Source organism: Siniperca chuatsi, linkage group LG8, assembly GCF_020085105.1.
Source record: "Siniperca chuatsi isolate FFG_IHB_CAS linkage group LG8, ASM2008510v1, whole genome shotgun sequence".
NCBI classification, from domain to species: Eukaryota; Metazoa; Chordata; class Actinopteri; order Centrarchiformes; family Sinipercidae; genus Siniperca; species Siniperca chuatsi.
This window is the reverse complement of record NC_058049.1, coordinates 17,448,340-17,467,851: the sequence shown is the minus strand read 5'-3', so window position 1 is coordinate 17,467,851 and position 19,512 is coordinate 17,448,340. Positions and strand designations below refer to the sequence as shown.

Genomic DNA, 19,512 nt, shown 5'->3' with positions numbered 1-19,512 from the left:
CAGTGTTATTTCGGAGCTACTTGTTTATTTGTTACTCATTCCTTAACTATTTACTAATCTTATTTCCTCATTTCCAGGTAATAACTCTCAATAAGCACACCTTATCTCGATGCATACTATTGTCAGGTGGAGCTGCTTAGTTCTGTTGAAGAGGGAGTGACATGCCGTTACAGAGAATAATGTCAAAACTCTTGTATTGAAATCTGTTGTCTTTTTTTTTTGGTTCAAGTTGACTCAAGTTACTGCAGTGGGGCATTACAAATTCTTCAACATTGGTCGAGCAGTTATGAATTGTACTCTGTGTGGAATTAAAAAAATAAATAAAACCCTTCACTTGTTTCTACTTCTACTGATGATGATCTGACATCAAGCCTGTCAGGACTTAGAAAGAACAAGTCGCAACTCAGGAAATAAGAACGTGAAATATTTTGAGTAATGGATTTCTGAAAGACCCTGAGAGCAAGATTATATGTATTTTATATTTATATGTACTGTATATGTGTGTGTAGCACGTAGGTAAGTTGTTTTAGAAGAAACTGAGGGAGTTAATTCCACTGGCACCTCTTTAATCCTATCCTGCTTGATACAGGTTGCTTCCTTATCATCTCTGAATATTTCCTGGACTCTGTAACATTTGTTACTTTAGTAGCCTGTGCAGTTAGAGCGAAAGCTGTTATGTTGATATGAATATATATCATTCTATTGTATGCTCCAGGAAAGCAGATTTATAGACGTCTCAGGTATCAAACAGATGAGCTGTAATAACAGTGATGACAGTCTTGTGAAATGCCAGGTCAGAGACTACAAAACTATTGATTTGAAAAATGACTGGATGAAGCAGATTTATTTATTATTTATTCCGATGTATCATTCACAAAATTGTTTCAGCGCTTGAGTTGTATTACCAGGTTACCGAACCAAAATTCCAACTGAAACAGCTTTCCAGCACTGACGTCACGCACCTACTGTAACCTTATTACTTTGATGATTCCCACTGCTTCTAGTTTTCCCTGTGCGAATGTCTTGCCAGAGCTCAGATCTAATGCCAGGCAACATTTAGAGCAATAAATGATAGAAACTAATTTACTTGGACAGGCTTAATGTGCATTTGCAGAAGCTAGTTAGTAAGGGAGATTACATTTTTGTATAAAATAAACTATAAACTGCTATGGTTTAATAATCTATTCAAACTACATTTGAACTATGGTTGGAATATTTAAAAACATATGAAAGATGTCAGTGAGAGACAGAGACACTGCTTATCTCAGTCTTTGACTGTTTCTCAGCTGGATGGGTACCAACAGGCACTGAGTGGATAGAAGGACACAGAGAGTGTGTGAGACAGTGTGTAGGCAGGAAGAGGTATAAAAATGACTAAGAAATGCACAAAACCAGAATCAGAGAAGTATGAAATGGGTGCTCGTGTGTTCTCACTGACCACATCATGTCCACTTACTGTCCACGTCTCTGCTTGAGGAATGTGTTAGCGTCTCGCCAAGTCACACGCCTCACCTCGCTTTGTCCAAACCACATCAGCCAATATGTGATCATGATGAAAGAGAACAGGGATGGACCATTTTACAAGAGGCCTATTGTGAGTGTATGGAAACATATAATTTCACATTTGTTTTGAAACCTCTCCCAGCCCCACACCTTGGAACTGCTACACAAAACTCCATACATTAAATGTTTATCTGAATACCAAGCCTGTGTTTGTGCATATGTCTTCCCATGTATTTTTATGTTTTTATATACTGTATATGCTAACTATTAAGAATATTTTTCCTGATGTTGAGCTGAAGCCCCTTTTGCGCAGTGCACAACTCTATGATTTTACATATGAGCATCTGTCTTTATCCTGCAGGTTAACATGTGTTTGGGTGTGCTGTAGATGTGCGTGAGTGAGAACCAGTGACAGGAGCCAAAGAACCACATTCCTCTCGGGCTTAAGGGATTAATAAGTATAAATATGTGTGCACCATGACTTTGTTATCTAATGAGATCCACCCCAAAGATCAAAGGTTCCTTAACTACTATGGTGATATAAAATGATGGACAAACAGCAAGGTTTTGCTGCCAATCAAGGAATTTCAGGGAGTTTCAACATTTTAATTCATCTTCACTTTTATCTTTTGACAGTTTAACCTTTCACTTCTGTTATCTAGTTTGTTAGGTTATGATATTACTTGATTTCTGTACATTGGTGATTGATCTTCTCTAATTGTCACATACACATTGTAAAAATGCTTTTTTGTATTTTCTCTTTAAGCGTTAAGGTGTGTTCAGACCAAACGCGACGTGAATATTCACCTTGCATTACTCAAACGAATACGGCCGCTGTTATTTCATTTTTTAGATTGGGACAGCTGAAGAGAGACAGGAAATGTGTGGAAGAGAGAGAGGTGGATGACATGGCGCTCTACCAAGTGAGCTATTTGGGGCACCCCTGCTGGAGTGTTTTTTGGAATAACAACGCTGATAGGCTTTCGCCACACTGCATCAGCAAATTTTTCGCTCAAGTTGAAACATTTTCAACTCGGGCGGATGCGTATTCGTGTCCAAGATCTTCCTCTTTGTCAGTGTTTTGGTTTATTTGAGTAAGAGAAAAAAAGAAGCGTTTAAAGTAAAGCACCAAAGTATGGTTTACATTTTGTATTACCTTGTCATTTGCAAGTGCTTTCATCATTTCAAGTGTTGATTGTAAAAAAAGTTTTTACAATTAACACATCTATTTGCATCTTTGCATTGACTTTGTATGTAATCACGTTGCGTGAAAAATTCACTTCACTTTTGGTCTGAACATACCATTACACTGATGCGAACGAGTGAACATCAGATTGTTTCAGTGTTTCGTAATGATGATGTCTTAACGTGCTTTGTGCGTCAGCGAACATGCCAAGCGGCATGTTGCTTGTTTGAAAAACCGACAGCCCTGGTTCTATTTTTGCAAAGTTTCGTGCACTTGCTCCACCTCCAACCTATTTTCGTTGGTCAAAATCGACGCTGACGTCCTTGACGTTTCCGTTTCCCCTTCAGTCAGTAGTCAACATGGGCGACATTGCTCGTAGTATATGTGGACAATTTTTCGCGCTCCATCCACAAGAGTTCTCTCGCTCACTGTATGTTAGGAAGCGGTGTTAGGCATCAGCAGCTCTCTGGGTGTGTGTAGCTTCCAAATGAAGGTCTGAGTGCATCAACCGGATGTGGCCCTAGTGAACTGAGCACCTCCAGCTGACTGTTCAGACCTTGTTGTAGGGGATCTCCCGTTCCACATCTGCTTCATGTTAGGCCCTGGGGGCCAGTACAGGAGGGCCCAACAGTACACTCAGCTTCTCTCTCTCTTTCTCAGTGGGGGATGGCAGGAGAATGCCTGATGAACAGCACAGACACACAGCCTGATGGCCAGAGGCTGGAAACTGGGTTATATAAAACAGGTAACATTTTTTATCCATTGATTTTTGTCTTTTTTTTCTCCCAAAGACACAATATAGAGCAGAGCAAAAACAAAACAGTGCAGTACACAAAGGTAATACCTCTCCCCATACATACATAACATGATAAACAAAAAAAGAAGAAAAAGAATGACAAACACACATGAAAAACATACATGTTCATACTGCTATACATAAACAGTGTACAGCCCCCTAACATTTGGAATGGATGACCTCATATAGTGTATGTTAGCTTTTTCATGTCAACAGCTGACCCTTCAGTTTCGTTTTTGTTTTGTTTTTCATTGACAGTTTTTTGCCAGCAGGGTACAGAGGCTAACAACCTTTTGATAGTTTCAGATCAGCAGCAAAGAGACTCAAGGTAAGCGGTAAAGCTCAGGAAATCAGAAATGGGTCAAATGAGACTTACTTTGCCTCACACTGGAGAAAACGTTCAATGTTTCCACGATTGATGTTTACTTTCACAGGATACAGTACCTGAAGACAGTCATCAGCTTTGCTTAGGTCCCTGTGTCCCCCACCGTCCCACTCCCAAACTCCTCTCAGCTTGGTGGGTTCACATCCGGGCCAGCTCACTGTGAATCAGCCCCAGATGTGGCTCTGATGGTGTAGCATACGACACAGGGAACCCACCCAGCAGCAAACGTCAAAAGGGACCGCCCCCCATCAAATCCCTTGACAAGTTTTATCAGCAGCTGTTTGTGTCATTGTCTGAATGACTAAATTACCTCCAGTAACACCACATTAGTCATCACTGTGGTTGGTGAAGCTTGTTACACAACACGCTGTGAGTTTAATGGATAAGAGTTACTATATATGCTGTATAAGCTATAAACAAAACATAATTCCAGTAATAAAGGCATGTCTGTCTCTTGTAGATATTATCTTATCACAGCAGCTTTCTTCAGCGTAACTTAAGATCTTAACTTAGACCTAGATTTTCTTCATAGGTTAGTAAGTAACATGTCATGTACAGATAATGTAGAAAACACAAAACAAACACTTTGCATCACAGGAGCCTTTAAAAGAGTTTATTGCTGCTTGAGGGTAATTACTCTGTGTAGGTCAGGTATCAGCAGTTGTTATGTAGTCTGTACTGGAATTCATGCACTCGAGAGCTGGTGAGAGGATTTCCTGGCATATTCCTGAAGTCACCCTGACATAAAGTTCTTCTACCACTCCTACATGTATTGGATGAAAGTTTACACAATCTTCCTCAAAGGGCACATTTAGACGTTAACAATATCACTAACACACAAATCTGTGTCACTGGAGCCAACTGATCTTAAAAAAAATGTTGTGGTTTCTTATAAACTGGCACTGGCATTGATTCCTATTTGTGTCCGCAAGTCTAAGTTGTGTCACAGGGGTATGAGGAATTAAAATATAGTCTGTGGACTTAAAGTCATTGTTTTGAGGTTGTTAAGGGGGGAATTAGGCTAGACTGTTTTTTCAAAATATAGATGACTAAGTGAGTGTGCCATGTCAGAGTGCAGATGGGGCTCTGGTGTTTGTTTTGGTGCGTGGTGACTCTGGCGGGGTGGTGCTTGCCATTGCACATCTGTGAGTGAGCTAAATGATTTGTGTGGGATCAGAGCAGAGGTGGGGGCGGGGACCCGAGAAGTGTGGGCTACGCAACCACGTCATGTCGGACCCAGAGAGAGAGCCATCTGTATTATGTCATGGCTGCAGGGGCACCCCACCCTTTACTCTCTATATTTCCCCATTTCTCTCCCACGCAGACTCCCCCACCCAGTTTCTCTTGCCTTTTGCTTAACTGCTGTGTGTGTTTTTGGTTTAGTGTTACTGACACAGTCATCGCTGCCCAGTTGTTTATGTGCCATGCTGCATGCCTCTAACAGAAATGTGACCCAAGACTGAATATCTCCATCTGTGTTTGTACTTTTACCAAATGTCTTTCTCTGTGGCTTCTTCATCCTGTCTTCTTTCTGCCTCTCATCTTGTGTCTATCCATCAGTCTATTTGCCACCTCCAGCTTTTGACTTGCAGCTCTCTGTCTGCACTTGCCTGTCTCATTTGATGTTCACCTTTGCTCCTGTAGCACCACCTGAAAACCAGACAGGGACACTCTACAGCCTGTAATTGAGTAAGGGAATGTTCCCTTTAGGAGCTCCAGCTAATTTCTGAGTAAATGAAAGTCAAAGTTTAAAGTTGATGAGAAAGAAAGTGACGTTTCGCCTCAAGTCGAGGGCTCGCTTCTGTTAGAACTACAGCACCAAATCGAAAGGACGATTCATTATTGGCTTATACATTTGAGAATGAGAACATACTGTACAATTTAAATGTTGTGTATCTGCATCCTGGTGCATTTAGTAACAGCAAAATGGGGCAACAGACACACCTAGTAATAAATCTACTACGTGCACACACACACACACAGAGCATCAGACAGTAACTGCTGAGAGCTTCCAGTTCATGGCTGAGCCTACGTGGGAGGAATCTACCGTTTCTACCTGCTGGCTCATTGTCTGATGGCCTGGATGTTTGCTTTGATGTGGAGAGAGCAGGTCGAGAAGTTAATAATATTTAGTATCGTTTGGTATTGTTGGCAATATAATTGCTGTTTCAGTAACATCAATCTCTCTGACAACAATAGGACAAGACTAATTAGTGCACACACCCTTTTGGAAAAGTCAACAGAGAGACTTATACTCTCATTCTGATTCTTCTCAACTCTGCCCTTCATGTCTTCATGGCAAAATTAATTTCCTCCTCACACTTTTCATTTTGGGAAAAAAAATGTATATCATGGCTACTTAATAGAGGTAAAGTCCTCTAATCAGAAGATGGGCGGTTCGATCCCAGCTTCCCCCAGCCCACATGTCGAAGTGTCCTTGGGCAAGATTCTGATCAAGTGAGTGTGTGTGAATGAGTTAGTTTCTTTGTTCTGATGATCAGCTGGCACCTGCCATCAGCGTGTGAATGGGGTGAATGACATGTAGTGTAAGGCGCTATACAAGTACAGTCCATTTACCATTTAATATAACACATAATGGAATATTAAAGTCAAAAGAATGAGTATAAAACTTATTTTGCAACAACCCTGTGATTTCATGTTGAGCTTATTGCACCATCTTCTGGCCAAAGACTGTAGCTAAAGGTTGGTGTAAAATCCTTGCACATTATCACCACATTTTATGTATTGACATCATGGCAATAGAAAATTCAGGTTGTTGCTAGTTGATTTGTTTTCCATGACAAGGAAAATTTACTATTATTGTTACTTTTACTTTGAAGCATGGTATACAATTAATATATGTGAAAAGAATGCCTATTTTATATTGCCTGGTTCCAGGCCTCTGAATCACCACCCACATCCCTGATTTGTTCAGTAATTCAAATATATTAAGTGGCATCTCAGTCTGCTTATTAGGCTGTACTTTCACAGCACAATTCATATTCTGCTATAGTTTGATTTACTAAGCAACCGTAAATACATAAGGAAATATCCTGTGACGCTCAAAACTCTGGTCAGTTAAGAACACTATTCTTCTGAAACACAACTGCTATGATATTGCATATGCTAATCACAAAATAGTGTTTCCTTACAATAAAAAAAATGCATGATGCTGTGAATACACATGGAATTCATTTATACATTTGTGTGCACTATGTAGATACAAAAAGAGTGCACAGTACAATAAGAGAGTGGGGTGCTTATACAGGCTCCATGTACTCACATTTCCATGTGTTTGCATAAAGAAAAAAGGAACCAGAGAACCATTTTTGCTTGTTAGTATCAGATTTATTTACAGCTGTAAGTGGGAGACGATCTCCCTTGTGCAATTTCTTACTGGAATTCATCTATTTTTTTCCAAATAAAACAGCAGGGATTCTTGGATTGTGGCACAGAAAATGCAAAATTGAAAATGACCACTTCAATGCTTTGTATTTTTATAGCATGTTGAAACAATATCTCGATGCATGTAATGAATTACTATAAAAATGTGATAAACCCAACATACTAACTATTTAGAATGAACAATGTTGAAATGAACAATGATGAAAAGTTGAAATAATAATAAAAAAAATAAAAAAATAAAAAAATCACTTCAGGTCAGCAGTCATACTCTCACAAAGTAAATTAAGATGCTCTTCCACACAATAAAAACAAAAAAAAACAAAACAAAAGGCGAGCTTAGATGGTAAGAATGCCAAACGCAAACACACTGCAAGTTCAGGCACAATATCAGTCATACTATACTCACTATACTCTGCATGCTAACAGAAAAGCACTACACAACTACAAATCTGTGAGCTTATTTAAAATAATAAAATTACAATACAAATGAGGCAACTGAGCATTATGAATTGAAATAGCTGGTCAGTTTTAGTATGAGAAGCAATGCTAAAGTGACTAGCTTGAGCGAAGGACTGACAAGATATTTCAACAACTTCAATCTCATGCCATCACTGACAATGGAATGAGGACAGCAAGGCAATGCATGCCAATGTACCCGTTACGTGGCAGAACAACAATAATAATAATACAAAGCAGTGCCATCTTGAGGAATGACAATTGAAGTTACTTTATACAGTGTTATATTTTGGCCAATGAGTTGGAAGAGATAGGAAGGGGATGGTGTGAACTAATAGAAGATAGCAATCCAACTAATTAGGTCAAGGGAGGAGTAACAGTGCGGTGATGGCTCTGGGGCTGATGAGCTAATACTATAGGTGGTCCTCATTCTTCTCAGCCTCAGTGAATTTGCAGGGTGGTGGAGGGAACAGTGGAAGGCAGGAAAACAAATGAGCAAACAGATTCAGATGTGGTACAGAAGTGTAACTACACAGCTGGTCTTGCTTCAGAAGCCTGAAGGTGTTAAAACATTCATGTCCCGAGGTTTAAGTTTGTGTGGCCGTGGGTGCACCTGCTTGGCCTCAATGCCCGAGATTTCAATTTTGGGGGGCATGAATTTAGCAGGGTCCTCCACCTTGAAGTTGACCTGGCTGTTGGTGCCATCCATAGTAGAGGACTTCTGCATGCCAAAGTAGGACTGCAGTGAGAAGCCTGCAGGAGAGAGAAGGAAGTGGTAGATGTTATTATTGATGACCTAAATCCAGCAGTTATAGGGAGCAGCTTTAGTGCCCTGATGTTAAAGAGTAACTTTAACCCCCCTTCATGGCAATGTCTATAAAGTCCCGGTGCTTACGAAAATATGGTGATGGTATAATTTGATTAGGTCCTGAACTGCAGGCATAGACCTAATATACAGTAAGCTGAGGCTTGCCGCATCTGTGGTGTGATGAGGTTGCCTTAGCCTGGCAAAGTGAAGCGAGTTTTCAGAGGGTTTCTCTTGTAAATTTATGACTATAATGTCATAATAATGTTTCCTCTGATTATTAACCCTCACTCTAATACGCCGTTGTACCTTGCACCTCAATCATATTACAAATGAAAGGCAAGTCAGTAAGACAAAATGGAGAATATAGGCCTACAACAAGAACACTGTAAAGTTACTTATGAATTTACTCTGTGGGCAATGCGCTGCCAACAAGCCCCTGCTGTTAGATTTGGCTGTTAACGTTTCTTTAAACATTATCATTGTGCATTCTTCTGGGGAAAAATAAGGAGCACCAGCCATTATGAAAGTACTCTGCCTGCACTGCCCTATTTATGCAAATGCACACAAACTCCAATAAAGTTGAGACAGAATCAACTACCCAACATCTTACTCACCGTCGTACACATGTAATACAAGAGGGTCCCATCTAGTGTCTTGATTTTTGGGTGGTGGGGCAACTCTTACGTTTACATTTGGATCACAGATTGTGGCTTCAACATAGCCCCACCCTGTCACTGGAAAATACCCACTGATTTCAAGACCTATTGAGTTGCAACCAGGGTTCATCTGTGGCAGTGGAACCATCATTATTGTATTCGGAGAAAAAACAAAAAGCGGGGGCCTCACCACAGTTTGTCGTGGCACGGGGTTCAACCTACTGCTAAGAGAATCTATACCATCTGCTGTGCATTAATAACATAAAAATACAGTCAAGATCCAGATGCAGGACTGGGTATAAATCTCTCACCTGTGCTGGTGTCAGAGCCTGGGTCAGTGGGGGACTTCTGCACCACAGACCGAGTTCCAAAGAAGCTCCACCTCTCTCCTCCTCCTCCCTCATTTCCTCCCATGTCTGAGCTGGGGTTGGGACTGTTGAGCTCTGGGGTGGCAAGAAAAGGCGCAGAACTGAGCTGCAGCCAGCTCCTGTATTACCACCAAGCAAGAGAAAGACATGAACATACAAGCAAATATGGGAAGTATATGCCACATGGCACTTAATATGGGCCATGTTGGGAAATGAAGCATGTTAAGATTTGGGGGTTCCGGTTCAACCCATTTCAACATAACATGTTGGATCTGGGTTTAGATCAAATAATAATATGTGCTAACCAATTCAGTAGCATGACATTTACCTGCGACTAAGAGCCGGTGATGTATGGGGACTAACACAGGGGGTGACGGAGGGGGTGACAGACGGGGTGCCACTTGGGGTGGATTGTGCTGATGTTGTAAGCCTGTCCTCCTTGAAGTCCCCGCTTGGCATTCTCAACTTCTGCACAAACAGAAAAAACAAGCAATGAAACAAACAGACACTGAAGGAATACCCTCCACTGATCCAGAATCACCCTGTACATTTGAAAGTGATTAAAACAAGTTTTAATATTTATTACCACGGTTGGCTGGTTGTTTGTTTTTGACTTATGCACGCTGTACAAACAGCAAAACTGTGGCACCCCCCCACCCCCACCCCACCACCAATGTCCATGTTAGATTAACAGCACGTTTGTGACAGATGTGTCAGAGACACAGCATTTATCTTATTTAAAGAGCAAACACTCCCTGAACACACAATGCACAAGGTCAGCAGTGTTTTTCTGGACCTGCAGGTCAAAAATAACAACAAAGTGCGTCACAGACCCTCTGAGCCTATCACCTGTGACCACGGGGTGTGGGTGGGAAAAGAAAGAGAGGAGAGACGCAGAGAGGAGTGCTCTATGATAAAATAATGGTGATTTGTTGATGAGCCACATTATTATTAAACATCAAAATAAGCTTTCATAACATAAGCACTGAGCCAAGAAGTTTTATTTAAAAGGCCATTACTGCTATGAATATAAACTGCTTGAAACTCACTCAGAAAACGGGTTGCTCTACTTGCAACACCTGCAAAACCACCAGGCAAAGTAAATATAACATGCTCTGATTTTTGTATCACTCCTCTTCTATTCGAAGAATAAATGTGCAAAAGCTAATTTTAGATCCTGATAACTAAACCACTAAGTACATGTTTAACCATACTTGCCTTAGCATTAAGGTTTATTTCAGTAATGATCTCTGGAAGAATATTTTCAATGTTCAGTCTCCATTCAATGTGGGTATATTCCCATCCATATGTTGAACTTCCATCCAAACTCATATCAATCTTGCATATGGGGTCCTGCATTCGGTTCAGGGCAGTGGACATCGTGCAAATGAATAACAGTGAGCGACCCCTTGCCTTCTAATCCCCTGTGTATTATTTGGATCAGTATCCTGTTAAATTTAGCAATCATTGCTCCAACCCTGCTGGACCTCTGCCAGAATATTCCAAATCAGGCCTCTACAACATTTTGGCAGATGAAACTATTTTAGTGTGATTTATAAAATTGTGCGGACAGTGGAGACAGGGAAAAGCCAAACAAAAACATGTTCCACACTAGATCCAGTGCTTCTCGTGTATTTATAAAAGACAGGCAGGTAACGCTACATGTTATTACAAATACTTTTATAAAAAAAATCCTATTATCACTTCATGATAGCTCATGGCAGGTAGACATGGGGCTAGTGTGGAATATGTTTTAAATAAACCTAGCAAACGTGAAGGCAAGTGGAACTATCCCCAGTTTGTGCTTCTGCTTTATTATTAAGCTAGCTTGCATGATAATACATGAGGGGCACAGATTGAAGCTAGTTTCCCCTCATGAGGCTGGGGGGATATAGGGGCTTAACGGTGTCCTCAGCAGTTCAAAAACCCACAGCCCTCTAGAGTCATAGGAGCAGTCTCTGATGAATTTCCTTCTCTGTAGCTTCCATTCACATTAAGCAGTGTTACCATTAAGTGTACCGCTAACGTTAGTTAGCAGACGCTAAGCTAACGTCACTTAAAGCTAGCCAACTTAACATCAGCAAACAGACTCTATACGCTTCTGACTTAGTTATGAGCGCCACAGTAGTTTAACTGCTTAAGTAGTTTGACTTAGGTTGATAACTGACAGTTAACGTTATGAAGAAATTAGTCTGTTTACTCGGGTTAACCTGGCTCGAATGCCAGCTTTGCTAGCTAGCCTACAATGTTGCTTTGCTAAGGGCCTGCTTTCCGTCCGGAATGTACAAATATATATAGCTAAACACAATAATTCCTTGCCATACCTTTTTATGATTAGGTTTCTTCGGCGTTCCAGTCCGATAGATTCCTTAAATTTGTCCATAATTAGCTGTTTTACCAAGTTTAAGGGACTATTTCTCGAAAACACAGACGATACCGTCTGTACACAACACAGCGGGCCTTAGAAACGTCTCATTTGTTAGGAGCTCGGTGATTGGTCCGTTTGAGGAAAATAAGGGAGCTTAATTCATTTAAGGGCGTTGCCTGGCAACGCTACCGATAGAAGCTCCAGTCCATGGAACCAGCACAGGGCTAATTACGTAATTTGTTTACCAAGATGTTTTTCCATGTTTAGCCTGCAATCACTCAACAGGCTACAACAATATAGTGGGGCAGCTAGGTCGAAATATTCATAACAATTGATGAAAGTAACAAATTTGGCACAGATTTATATGTGTATATATAGGTTTATATGTTATGAAAAGATGTAGATATCGGTGCGCTGCATTGTTGGCCCCTGAGGCTTTGGATGCCTCTGCTAGGATGGTCCAGTGAGGTTCATACAGACCCTCATCTGTCTTGGCCCAACCCTAGCTAGTTGGTAAAGGTTATGCAGGTGATGGCAGTAGTGCCTGTCCCCACACATAGCCATTTTGGAAAATGGCTGCCATGTCCCTCAGGGGCCAAATTTGCAGCTCCCCTATATCTATAATGTGCTGCTTTTATCACAAATGCATATTATGCTTAACTGCCACCACAAATATGGTATTATCACATAATTTCTCACAATAATATTTTAAGTCATAACACAGACACTGTAATTATTTTAGTAAGAATATAGTCCTCCTCTTGTGCTTGTGATCTTGTGTGTTCAACATCACAACACTGTGGAATGTTGTTGTACTTGTGACAGGTCAGTTGATAGCACTTGATATGTGAGCGGGGGCTATAGTGGGCAGGGAAACTGTACAAATTTAGACAGAAAAGAAAACACAACCTTTGTGCATACATGCAGTCACAGGTACTGCGTGGATGCACAAAGGTATATGAGTATGAGGGGCAGGGACATTATTCAGAATTACCATAAAAAGGTACAAGGTACAAGGTAACTTTATTTACAAGGTAATAGTTTATGTAAAAGGTTTTCACAATACTATGAGAGCATTTTAACTGTGTATATGAGCACACTTTACTAGTATATGTGAAAGCTTTTCAATAGTTTATATGAGACCTTTTCAGTTGTGTATGTGAGCGTATTATTTTTCAGTTGTTTGTGTGAGTGTTTCAGTTGTGTATGTAAATGCATTTCAGTTGTATGTGTGTGTGGTTTTCAGTATAGTATGTGAATGAGTTTGGTTTCATTTGTGTATGTGAGAGGAAAAGTACATGTACATGCATGGTAAATCTGAATAACGGCCCCTCATATTTACAAACCAAATTTCTCCAACTTGCTGTAATCTCATAAACTCAATCTTGCCAAAAGTTCACTGGAGGTAGAAAAAAAACTTAAAAACTCTTACACTTTTTATGACATTCCAGCCTAAACAGACTTTGTGATCAGGTTTATCAGGTATCTCTGATGAAGGTGAGACCTGTGACCTTTCACAAGGCCTAAACTTAAACCAGCAGTTAGCAAGACAGTGTGTAGGAGTTTGTTCCCCACTTTTATTCAAGTTGTGCTGCCCTCTAACACACCTGCCACACTTATATTGTTTGTTATTTATTATTATTTGAAGCCAGAGAGAAACATTTCACTGCTCCTTGGCACGTGAGGCTTCTACCTCACATTCATACTTACTGGCAGTGTGCCGTCACCTAATCGGTGAAAGCGTGTGTCCTCCGCAGAGAGCCCCTTGTGGGGAGAATACCCAGCATCTGTCAGCCCTGCCTGGTGCTCAAACTTCTGTAGGTTCTCCTGGGTGTGCTCTAAGTGAAGACAGGCATACAGTCAACAGTGGAGACAAAATTAGTCAATGTTTTAACATGCTGCACTCCATTAAAGCCCACTCTGAAGATTGTTTATCCATATTTGGCAGCCAAGGCAGCAGCCATTTGGACAATCATAGGCAAAGCTTACATAATTCTGTGACATGTAGTGAAGAAACTTAGTTTATCTGTGTCTTTGTAACTTGTAAGTCTACATATTTATCAAAATGAAGAAAAATGTTTTTCAATTAAGTTACACAGTTGGTTTTGTTGACTTACTGATCATAAGTGAGCTCATTAAAGAGGTGGCTTTGGCTTTCACAACAGGCACTGGGGACTTAGCTGGCGCTGCTGCCTCAAAAGTCAGCAACTTCCCACCACTCTCGCCTTCCTAGTTGCACAAGTTTATGCTGTTAGGATTAATTTACAAATCACACACAGTTACATAACAAATGGACGAGCAAATCAAGTTTCACACAAGCCAATACAAACAGTGTTTTGTTCGGGCAACCATTTAGATCAGATAGAAAGAACAAACAGGAAAGCACCTCTGCAGTGTTTCTGAACTTGTGCTGTGGGATGACAGGGTCTTTCCATAAGGTGTTGACAGTCATGTCTGGAGGTGGTGAATGCATGGGGGCATCCATGTGCTCGTCATAGCTGATATTGTGCCGAGTCATTCCAATGGGAGACGAAAAGGCACCAAAGGGTCCGGATGACGTGCCAGGCTCAAGTGCTGAAGAAAACCAGCAATCATTTCACAAGTTAGAAAATGTAAAGAATATCCCCAACATGTCTAAATATGTCTGTTAATTTGCCAAATCTAAAATTACCTGGAATGCCTCCCTGTCTTGAGGCCATTTTGAAACCAGTTTCGAGGGGCTGACCACAGGAGACTGGAGGGTGACAGTGTGGAGGTCCACTCTGCTTTGCTTTGGACTCCAAATCTGATCACTTCATCACATGACACCACACAGTGTTATAGGGTCATTAGACAGACAAAGGCCTGCTCCAATGGAAGCAAAGTGTGTAGTGCAACAACATGTTGATGTCACTACAGCCTTGGAGAAGAAGTGAGGCTAAGAAATAAATGTATGCATGCATGTTTTATTAGCCTAACCATAGTTAAGTCAGACTTGTTTTGACTGTACACAGCACATAGTGTCCTGTTTCTGACCTACTCCAAATAGAACCAGAGAGTCTGGTTACAGCATACTCATCAATATCAGTTTATGTTAGAGTCCCCCGCCACATACCTGCCTCTGGTCTGCCCATGGCAGAGAAAAACAGACAAACTGTGAGTTAAAGTTCATTTTCACAAGGAAATGAATCCTTTTGAATTAAGGAAATACTGTTTGTTTTTTAAAGAATGCAACCTGTTCTACAGTTACTTCCTCATTGTGTAAAATACAAAGAAAACCACTCTCATTAGTCCTCTTGCGTTATGGTGAACCTGTCTGCCTTATCAGTGCTAATTATCCTGTGGTCTGAGCTCACTTTCCATTGGAATCCACCTGCATCATAAACGAATGATGATAGGACTATATGCAAAATATGAGTCTAAATTCTGGCAGAGTTGATATTTTGCAGATTTAGGTCGGTGTCTACTTGCAGACAGCTGACATCTATCTGCTGTTGCTCACGTCAGCACTATGGGGAGCCAAATACAGTGACTTGCTAAAACAGGAACCGGAGTCACGCCATGGGCGTGTGGGAATAACATTTTAAACAATCTGTAAACTAGGCTATAGCCTACAAAAACACTTACTTTTCTGGAGGCCACCTAAACACTAAAAACTGTCGAGTATTTAAACCATTTATTGATTGGTGTGTTAATCTCTCCATGCGTTAAATTTCATTGAAGCCATTTTTTTATATTGTTCTGTCATTTGCAGCGTTTACATGAAGGGCAAGAGCTTGTAATGAATGCTAAAATAACACTTACCTCAACCTGTCAATATTTCCTCTCCTCTCCTGTTGGAATTATTCCACAGCTGCAGTGATTTCTTTGTCACAGTCGCGCCGCGTTGACAGACTGAATGACCAAACACTGTATGTTTGTTCACGGGTTGGTTCATCCATGACTTTTGGACAAGCAAAGAGTGAACAGAGCGCTGAGACGTCCACACAGCACCAGTGAACGCACCTCTCCGGCAACAAAGCCGGCGGAAGTGATCATCCCAAACTTAAAGCCTGCAGCCTGTTTTGCAGTATAACGGCATTGTGAAGTGTTACCGTTTTATATACAACAATGCCAGCAAGTGTGAGGAAAACACACAATTCAAATGTCATATTTCAAAATTGAGATGCTCAGGCAATAAAGTATAGAAGGTTTGCTGTAAAATTTGGGTAAGAATTTAAATTGCATCAAAAACGGCCTTAAATATCATCTTTTATGTATGGAGCATATTTAACTCCCCAAATGTGTGTTTGTGGGTGTGTGTGTGTGTGTGTGTGTGTGTGTGTGTCCTGGTATTGCTCACTTTGTGGGGGCAAAAATCTGTTCACACACAGTCCCATAATGGATGCTCGATACCCATTTGGGGTCAAAAAGCTGGTCCCTGTAAGGAAAACCAATACAATTTAGGGTTATAGCCTGCTTGGTTTTGGTTAAAGTTAGGAATAAGATTAGGGTAAATCTCCAGGGAATGGATGCCAGTGTGTGTGTGTGTGTGTGTGTGTGGGTGTGGGTGTGTGTGTGTGTGTGTGTCTGTGAATGGTGTAGAGGATTGCAGCCTATGAGACTCAACCGATTTGAGCCGCCCCTGTCATAGAGCGGGAACACATGGTATTGGCTGGATATTGAACTTGTAATCCCAGAGTCTGCCTGCAGCTTTGGTGTCCTCTGGTATCTGATACATGTAAGTACTAGTAAGACCATTAATCGTGTCTAGAAGACACCTTAGAGTGTAACTCCCTCTGATATTTAATTCTTGGCAATGTAATTCTGCATGAGATTACAGGATGTGTGAACTGACACACATACTGTATTTCTTGCATTGGCAGCCCTGAACCACAAGGCAGCACTGTTGATACAGGACACAAATGGTATCAGACTTGGAACAGAAAACAACTACTCCATGCTCACTTGATTTTTTTTAAAATTTATTATCAAAATAGCTGAATTTACCAAAATGCAGAAAACTTGGTTTACAACACATCTATTTACAAAAACAATTCAAATGGAAAAAAATAGAACGGAAATGTACTGTAAGTGCACATCAGTATAAATAGATGATAAAGACAAAAAGGTTCATTCATTTCACATTTGTTTCTACATTTGTTTAAGGTGCCTTTGTTGGGGGTCAGAGGTCAACTGAGCTTCTTATTGATCCAAGGAGTTAAAGAGAGAGTCAGATGCGAGCTGTGTTGGTGCTGCCTGGGGTGGAAGTGAGCTCAGTTGGTCTGGCTGTTGTAGAGGTTTTCTGTTTCCTAGAAATGACAGTAAAACAAGGAGGACGCACATTAGACACATTACAACAGAGCGGAGAAGGCATTATGTCACTCGTTACTGTTGTTTCTACCAAATATGGTAATTCACTGGACGATTAATATTAGTAGTTGGGTGGTCAGTGTATTCTGAAGATGAAGCTTGGATTCATGTCTGTAAATATACTCACATGATGTTAGTCAGGAGTTTTTTCATTGCTTTAATCTTGGGGTCCAGGCAATAACGAAGGCTGTTGTTGAGGGTGACGCTGTTGAAAGGGACAGTAAAGGTGAGCTCAGGTGAAGTGACTTAGGAAAGGCACACTCTCTTCACCAAATGCAGTAGATGTTATGACATGTTAAAATCCCACATTCCAACAATCATAATTAAAGATTTTACTGTAACTTACACAATCTCCACTCTGTCACAGAAGGTGGTTGCTGGGTAGATATGGATGTCCTTTACTTCAGACTTTGAGGCAATTTTGCTCCTGACACGATTACACAGACACTGTCCTGATTCGTGGACTAGAGAGAAAGACAAGATTTAATAGACAAATCTATTAATTAATTTAATTAAAATCTATTTCACTGCACAGATTTCTGCTCACCAAAATACCAAAATGTATCAAAAATCATATCAAAATGTTTTTCTTCTATTCTCATTGTCTGTCAACTAAACTAAATGTTATATTTGTAAATGACGGAAAAATATATAAACTTACGTTGGGCTTTAGAGATGCAAACCACGACAGCCAGGAGCAGAAACACTTTCATGATGCTGGACATTGTTGGTTTCCTCTTTGGTCAAGATGACACTGATGCTAGAAAAATCTTGGTCTTTGTGGTGAAAATGTTAGAAAGGAGCTGTAATAAGTGCAGCTAGAGAGATCAGCTAGAGTCAAAGAAAGCAAAGTTTGTTGACAGGAGTGCTGTGAGGGATAGAGGCTGAGGGTCGTCTTAAATACTCTCTTCAGACACATATCTCATCTTTCCTGTGATCAAGGGAATTTTTTTGAGGTTGGAAAGTGAAACTCCAAAACCACAAAAAAAAAAGCCACTCACTCCTTCCACTCTCTATCCCCTCTGTTATATATACTAATAATTTAACCAGATTTTTAGATTTTAAAAGTAAATTTAAATATTATGCATGAAAATAAGAATATATAAACAGCAGTTTAACTTGTTGGAACTGTAAACCTGTATGTACAATTAAACTTACGCTGTTTGTGTAAATTGTCATATGACCTAGAAACAAATCTTTTTGGACATTTTGCACATACCATTTTGATACCATGAAGAACAAAGATCCAAACAAATGGGCCATTTAAAAATTATTATATATTTTATAAGTTAATGATGGCATTTGGGTCACCTGTGTTTTTATTTCTCTCTTTTTTTTTTTTTTTTTTTTTTTTTTACCTATTTGCAATATAAAGTTAACACAAAGCTCATGTCATATGAGTACAGTGCTGGAAAGTGACATTTGTGTCTTCCTGTTGAGCTGAGTTGGGTTGATTGCGAATAAGTACATGGGGTTCATACAATTATATCACACAAGACACAACTGAAATAAATGTAAAATAAAATACAATAATAAAGAAAAAAGAATGACACACTAAATCTCTTATTTTGGCATATTGTTACATCCCTTCTGCCACAATCAGGAAATTAATGTAAAACATAAAAAATGCCAAATTATTTGACATCATTACATTCCTACATTTCTGATATACTTGTTAAAAAAAAGTTTTCGGATGAACTTTTAAATCAGGCTAGTTTAGATATGTGTGGGCTATGTTATATTTGCAAGCACAAAGTGTGGGCTGGTGATCTTTTACAACATCAGGTTCTGTCTGTATTTCGTGTGCATCAGTGGTTAACACCTTTAGCATTTACAGCACCAAATCAAATGGGTGCGTGCTCGGAAAAAAAATGAAGGCACGTATGATTTCATTATGATTTCCACTGTAGTTGCATTGCAGTTACACTGTCATGACATTTGTGGTGTGAATAAATCAACAATATCAGCATTATCTTATTGATTCTGATGCACTTCTGTACTTGTATTGTATTATGTATTATTTTCTGTACTTAGATATTAACAGCACCATCAGATAGACCTGATATGATATCCCCTCCTAAGGTCACAGGTTTGAAAGGAAATGCTTGGTTTCAACAGAAATCATGGTCTGAAAGTTAGTTTCAGTTTTATATCCTCTTTCACTTTTCTGGACAAAATGAAATCCCATCACAACATTTTTTCCTTCCCTATTTCTGATATCCTTCTCTTTTCTTCTGCCACAAAGACGGA

General features: G+C 40.0%; 2 protein-coding genes and 1 long non-coding RNA gene across 3 annotated transcripts; all 3 read right to left on the bottom strand.

The window, feature by feature from the left end:
- Window positions 1-2,564: 2,564 nt before the first annotated feature.
- Window positions 2,565-4,141, bottom strand: LOC122880391. The gene is made up of 2 exons (XR_006378921.1): window positions 3,862-4,141; window positions 2,565-3,416 (listed from the first exon to the last, which is right to left on the bottom strand). It is a non-coding gene; the product is annotated as an uncharacterized LOC122880391 (long non-coding RNA).
- Window positions 4,142-7,196: 3,055 nt separating this feature from the next.
- Window positions 7,197-15,930, bottom strand: LOC122880390 (putative monooxygenase p33MONOX). The gene is made up of 8 exons (XM_044205456.1): window positions 15,715-15,930; window positions 14,603-14,723; window positions 14,318-14,505; window positions 14,049-14,160; window positions 13,642-13,769; window positions 9,892-10,031; window positions 9,507-9,682; window positions 7,197-8,484 (listed from the first exon to the last, which is right to left on the bottom strand). The coding sequence occupies exons 2-8, from the start codon at window positions 14,628-14,630 to the stop codon at window positions 8,279-8,281; spliced, it is 978 nt and encodes a 325-aa protein (XP_044061391.1). The 5' UTR covers window positions 14,631-14,723; window positions 15,715-15,930; the 3' UTR covers window positions 7,197-8,278.
- A 927-nt stretch (window positions 15,931-16,857) lies between these two features.
- LOC122880389 (C-X-C motif chemokine 11-like) lies at window positions 16,858-18,144 on the bottom strand. Its single transcript, XM_044205455.1, has 4 exons — window positions 17,924-18,144; window positions 17,609-17,726; window positions 17,390-17,467; window positions 16,858-17,201 (listed from the first exon to the last, which is right to left on the bottom strand). The coding sequence occupies exons 1-4, from the start codon at window positions 17,985-17,987 to the stop codon at window positions 17,123-17,125; spliced, it is 339 nt and encodes a 112-aa protein (XP_044061390.1). The 5' UTR covers window positions 17,988-18,144; the 3' UTR covers window positions 16,858-17,122.
- Window positions 18,145-19,512: the final 1,368 nt, after the last annotated feature.

What these genes read in the sequence shown, in the direction of transcription:
- LOC122880389 (XM_044205455.1), bottom strand. Translation starts at nt 17,987, where the DNA reads ATGTCCAGCATCATGAAAGTGTTTCTGCTCCTGGCTGTCGTGGTTTGC. An exon ending in TTGCATCTCTAAAGCCCAAC is followed by an intron (nt 17,727 to 17,923) that starts GTAAGTTTATAT and finishes CTTTCTCTCTAG; the next exon opens with TCCACGAATCAGGACAGTGT. An exon ending in AAACTCCTGACTAACATCAT is followed by an intron (nt 17,202 to 17,389) that starts GTGAGTATATTT and finishes TGTCATTTCTAG; the next exon opens with GAAACAGAAAACCTCTACAA.
- LOC122880390 (XM_044205456.1), bottom strand. Translation starts at nt 14,630, where the DNA reads ATGGCCTCAAGACAGGGAGGCATTCCAG. An exon ending in TCACCGGCTCTTAGTCGCAG is followed by an intron (nt 9,683 to 9,891) that starts GTAAATGTCATG and finishes GTGGTAATACAG; the next exon opens with GAGCTGGCTGCAGCTCAGTT. An exon ending in AGGCTCTGACACCAGCACAG is followed by an intron (nt 8,485 to 9,506) that starts GTGAGAGATTTA and finishes TCTCTCCTGCAG; the next exon opens with GCTTCTCACTGCAGTCCTAC.